The sequence below is a fragment of the Xenopus laevis genome, chromosome 9_10L (assembly GCF_017654675.1).
Source record: "Xenopus laevis strain J_2021 chromosome 9_10L, Xenopus_laevis_v10.1, whole genome shotgun sequence".
NCBI classification, from domain to species: domain Eukaryota; kingdom Metazoa; phylum Chordata; class Amphibia; order Anura; family Pipidae; genus Xenopus; species Xenopus laevis.
This window is the reverse complement of record NC_054387.1, coordinates 132,959,338-132,965,246: the sequence shown is the minus strand read 5'-3', so window position 1 is coordinate 132,965,246 and position 5,909 is coordinate 132,959,338. Positions and strand designations below refer to the sequence as shown.

The 5,909-nt window shown below is 42.3% G+C and overlaps 1 protein-coding gene across 1 annotated transcript; it reads left to right on the top strand.

Annotated features, from left to right (window-relative positions):
- Positions 1 to 487: 487 nt before the first annotated feature.
- Positions 488 to 4,895, top strand: LOC121398043 (apoptosis-associated speck-like protein containing a CARD). Its single transcript, XM_041576535.1, has 3 exons — positions 488 to 880; positions 3,082 to 3,201; positions 4,098 to 4,895. The coding sequence occupies exons 1-3, from the start codon at positions 610 to 612 to the stop codon at positions 4,385 to 4,387; spliced, it is 681 nt and encodes a 226-aa protein (XP_041432469.1). The 5' UTR covers positions 488 to 609; the 3' UTR covers positions 4,388 to 4,895.
- The last annotated feature ends 1,014 nt before the right edge of the window (positions 4,896 to 5,909 follow it).

Here is a 5,909-nt window from a genome sequence, read left to right as displayed (position 1 = left end):
GTGCAGGCAATGGAGCAGGCAGCTAGCTACATGTATGAAAGGAAGCTGGTGTTAATTAGGAGGAAAACACACTCTGGGTTGCTTTTTCTAACAATATTTTTGAGTAGGCAACACAATACACCCACACATTGTCCACAGAGCCACAGTGGGTGAATGACCGGAGGGTGGGAGGGCTGGAGACTTGATGGAGCGCGGGAAACACGATCAGGTTTTGAGTTTTATCTTCTAGGAAATTAGACATCTGCAGCTATTCCAAAAACTTGTGGAGTTCTACATCATATATCAAACGTGCCACACATTCACTGAGAATATTGTGAGTTGACAATGCTGTTATGTTAATATCTATAGGGCATTTTTCACCAGAGAAAGTATGAGGGTGACAATAAAAGGCCTAAGGCCGACATTACACCTTCTTACAATGTAGCAGCAGTTTCCGTTTCTGTTTCCTGTAAAGCATCACAAAGCAGCCTGAACTAACATAAATGTACATGTCAGTGGGAGGGGGCAGGAGGCACAGGTGGGGCGGGTATAGAGGAAAAGAGTGCGCTCTGGGCTGCTTTATAACTGTGTGTAACTGGCACAGGCACGAGCAGAAGCTTCTGACATACAATGGAAAAGACAACCTGGGATAAACTGGTTTTTGCCCTGGAGAACCTGCCCAAAGAAAAGTTCAAGAGATTTAAAGAAAGGCTGAATCAATGGGAAACGGCTGGCTATGGAGTGATCCCTTGGAGTCAGTTGCAGGATAAAGATGCAGGCGATGTTGCAACTCGTATTATCAGCCACTACACTGAACACATTGGGATTAAGGTGACCTTAGGGGTGTTACTTGCTATCGGTGAGAAGAATGCTCACAAACGTCTCGCACACTCTTTGGGAGGTAAGTGACTCTCATCCAGTCTCTGTCTAAAGTCACCCACAGTGGCTTTATCTCTAGAGATGTTTTTAGGGGTGAAACTGGGGTAATCAAGCCAGGAATCATTGTTTGTGAACAAGAAAAGTAAGATGATATCAACAGAAGGAGCTGTAATTGTGCTACTTTGTGTAGTATTGTAAGATAATATTGTGTCAGGAGAATTGGTCTGTAAATGTGGGATAGTGTGTAGAGTAAGGCAAGATGGGGTTGGGGGAGGGATTGCAACTGTGGAATAGATCAGGACTAGTTCAACATGCAGCATCCAATGACTAATATGGATGTTGGAAACAGTGGATATTAATGCATTATATTGTTATAATTAGTGTATCCTGTACCAGTGGTGTAAATAGCGCCCCCGTAGGACCACACTGCAGGGGGCCCCAGATCTTGAGGGGCCCCCGCCACTGCCATGTTTTCTCACAGGTGGAACGCACGGCCATCTTTGATTTTTTCATTGAGGTTTCCCTGAGGTGGAAGAGGCAGATAGAGATAAGCACAGTTAAAGAAAGTTAAAGAAAGTTAAAGAAAGTTAAAGAAAGTTAAAGAAAGTTAAAGAAAGTAGAAAAGTGTGGTATTCAGCTTGGTGAGTTCTATCTATCAGTGCAGTGCCCAGAGGCCATTTTACTGGCAGGTCTGGAGTTAATGGAGGGAACATTGGACATATTTGTACTGGTCTTACTGGCAAGTCTGGGATTTTTTTTTGTACGTGTTGAAAGGTTTAGACAGGCTTTATTAGTTCTCTGGGGTAGAGGGGCCTCCCATGTTTCTCTGCAGGGGGGGCCCCCAAACTCTAGTTACGCCACTGTCCTGTACAGGGTGTGTCTCAAGATATTTCTGCCTACCTACCTACCTACCTACTACCTCTATTAGGCTGAGCACTTACTTATCCTTCATCTTCCTGTTTGCAGTCCAAATACACACAGAGCAGCCTATGGATACAGATATGAAGACACCTTTTACTCACCCTGCTATAGTTCCAGGGGTATCCAGAAACTACCAGGGGTGATCCTCATCCCCCTTGAGGTGTCTACCATGCTGCCGCCCCCTCTCCCCCTGCGCTCACCTACCAGGGGGTCCATGACGCTGGTGCAAAGAGTATAATTGCGCTCTTTCACACTAGATGAGCAAAATTTCTGGTTTAAAAATGGAAAATATGTCTCTTAAAGGAGAACTAAACCCTAAAAATCAACATGGCTAAAAATGGCATATATTATATAGTGAACTTATTGCACGAGGCTAAAGTTTGAGCTTGTCAATAGCAGCAATGATCCAGGACTTCAAACTTGTCACAGGGGGTCACCATCTTGGAAAGTGTCTGTGACACTCACATGCTCAGTGGGCTCTGATTGGCTGTTGAGAAGCTAAGCTTAGGGCTCGTCACTAATTATCCAGCAGAAAATGAGCTTCCCTGGCTGTAATATAAGCTGATGCTACAGGTTTGCTGATTATTAAATTCTGATGCTAATTGCACTGGTTTCTGTGCTGCCATGTAGTAATTATGTGTATTAATTACTAATCAGCCTTATATTGTGACATTTCTATTCTATGTGTACTGTATATTGTGAGTGGCTCCCTAAGCTCAGTAAGTGACAGCAGCACAGAGCATGTGCAGTGAATCAGCAGAAAAGAAGATGAGGAGCTACTGGGGCATCTTTGGAGACACAGATCTTTACTGCTAAAGGGCTGTGGTTGCCTTGGGCTGGTACAGAAGCACAAAACATCATGTACAACATTTCTACCTACTTCTTTAGTTAAGCTTTAGTTCTCCTTTAAAGTTACCAGGAGCGGCTTTTTGCACCCCTGGTAAAACGCTCCTCATTGGTGCAGCGCCCCTGCTTACTACAATTTGATTGCTTCCACACCACAATTTTAGGTTTAACAGGGGAACCCAGGGCAGAAAATAAGCTTTCAACTCAAACCTCAACTGCCATTCTATATATCTGTAACCTCGTTGTGAGCTGGTTGCACCCGTGTACGTTTCCTTCAGGGGCCTATGAACCCACTAATATATTTTTCACACAAAAACAAATAAATGACGTAAATATATTGATTTCATGCAGATTGTTCTCTGGTCAGAAGCCCTGAATGGACCATTATTAACCACTGGGCCAGTGTCACATGAAATATTGCACAATATTAACAGTCATTTTTCTTTCCTTCTCTAGTTGGTAATTTCATGAATGACAGTAGTGAAAATATGGAGAGGGGAGAGGTGACTGCACCAAGACCCGCCCCCAATGGCGCCCACCAGGTGACTGTCAGCTCAGCGGCAGTTTTACAAGAAGGTGAGTTGGGGAGGATGGGAGGGTGCATGGGGGCCCGGTGCAAGGATCCTGGTCCATTACTGATCCATGATAAGAATAACGACAAGAATCAGGTTCACATGTTACAGGAATCATAATATTGACATTACATTTATATAGAAACATTGGCTCATTTTATATTCAGACTTGTCATTTTTCTTCATCAAAAAATCTGGACAGTAACATCATTGGGGCAGATAACATCAAGGGATGGGACAATAATATGATAGGTGTGGATTGGCCAGATTTCAGAGATCATTGCAGTCTGTGGCACAATGTGCTCCAGATTCTTTGGAAAGCTCGGCAGCAAAATTAAAGGTGGCCATAGACGTACAGATAATATTGTACAAAAGTAACTTTGATATGATATTTGGTGCGTGTATGGTGGGAAACGAGCCGACAAATATGGGCAGAAGACTTGAATATCGGTCGGCTCGTCAATCGGGTTGGACGGAAAATTTTGATTGGGTGCCTTTGAAGTCAACCAAACGACAGCCATTGTTAGTGCTGAATCATCAGATACAGGTAGAATTCTATTGTTTCTATATGTATATCTGACCATTCAGCTCTACACGTGTGTATTGAAACCAATGATCTATCCAAGAAACATCGTAATTGTTACGTCTATGGTCACTTTAAATTGGAGTAAAATATTTTTTAACCCAGAAAAACTAGTGACAAATTCACATATTTCCTACTTTTTTAAACAACTTACACCAAAATGTTTGAGGAATTATAGAAGAGCCCTGGACCCACCAAAAATAGTGATTTTTGTCATGACAGCATCCTTTTAAATTGAGGATCATGGTGACCATTTTGTCTCCAAGCCCATCCATCAGTTGATAGAACCCTTAACCATTTTCTCTTGTTTCTCAAAGGTGGAGATCACTTTATAGATAGTAACCGAGTCGCTCTGATTAGGAGAATGTCCGATACCAACATTATGCTTGTTCTGGATGAGCTACTGAGTGAGAAGATCCTGAATGATGTTCAGTACAACACTGTGCAGAGCTGCACAACCTCCCATGAGATGATGAGGAAGATCTATGACTATATGAGGTCTTGGGGGCACAAAGAGAAGGAAAGGTTATTCTTCTTTATTTCAAAGCATGATAACTGCCTCATCATGGATCTGATGGAACAGGAGAGCCATTCCCTCAACTCCTAAGGAACTTGTCACAAATCTGAATGGAAATCAAGCAAAGAAAATTAGAAGGCGCACACCCAAAAATTTAAATGTGAGGTGCAATACTTACGGGACTCCCCAAGAAAGTCACCAAAATCTCAGAAGTATTTCATAAAAAGCGAAGATTGCACACTCCAGATAAATAAAAAAAATCCTTTATCACATCAAAACAAAAAAAGTACAAAAGTGGCCCCAAAGCATAGGCCCTACGCGTTTCGACCGCGGTCTTCATCAAGGGCAAAAAGAAATAAACAAAACAAACGTATAAAGAATCTGCCATTCGAATATTTACCTTCCTATGTCAGTACGGTGGTCCCTGTTCCTGACCTTCGCTGAGCGTCTGACGTCACATCCGGCTCTCGCGTTCTGGCACAAGTAGCAAATCTGAATGGACTCTGAACATATATCTATAGTATAAATCAACTGGACTTTATTATTTCTCTTAAAATACATTGCAAGCTTTCAGAGCACAAAGGCCCCTTCATCGGGCAAAATACAAATGACGAAGGGGCCTTGGTGCTCTGAAATCTTCCAAAGTATTTTTATTGTTAGTCAATATAGGTATCACTTCTACAATACTTTTTGTATTTGTTTGTCTTTTTATTTGTTATTTTTGCTACAGGCTAACACAGTACCACTGTTTTTTGTTTTGTGATGAAATAACTAAAAAAAATGCCCGAACATCTCCAATTTCTAGCATGTGATCTCCCTCATAACATAAGGTACCAAGAAAAAACATAAAAATATGAATGCCGGGGCTCCACTGAACAGTTTGTTGCCCATTGTGCATATTATTATCAAAGTATTTGGCATTTAGAGATCACAAAATGAAGTTAACACATACAACTTGTCCCAGAAGTCACTTCTGCTGCTGAGTAATCATTACATTCACTGAATGTTTGTGCAGTCAAAACACAAAAAGATACATTGACCCCCCCCCCCCAAACCATATATTTTTAATCCAAAATGGGTAACCATGCTTTCCCAAAATCAGTGGCGGAACTAGATATGACGGGGCCCCACAGCAAGTTATTTTTCAGGTCCCCAAAATGTCTAGAGGTTGACATGTATTACCAATATTTATTGAAATTGCTTTTGAATAAGGGCCTCCTGGGGCCCCAATACCTACTAGGCCCCCCTGCAGCCGCAGGGTCTGCTTCCTCTGTAGTTACGCCCCTGCCCAAAATTGTCAATAATGATGAAATAGCTGAAAATCACTTCCTAACTTCTTACTGGATCTCCCTCATAACATTAGGTACCAGGAGTTGCCGAGGGACAGGGGAAGGAGACGCTCCTCTGCTCCCGAACCCAGAAGTGCAGCAGAATATAGACTATATCTTCTGTGGCACTTGAGATTAACCCTTTAAGTGGCACTTAAATGGTTAAAGGAACATTGAGCAATCACATTACTCTCCTAAAGAGTCTATAACAGATATAACCTGTCTCTAGCTTAACCTCATTCACGGGGGTTTCCTGCTCCCCGACACTAGAGGTGCTGGTCCCT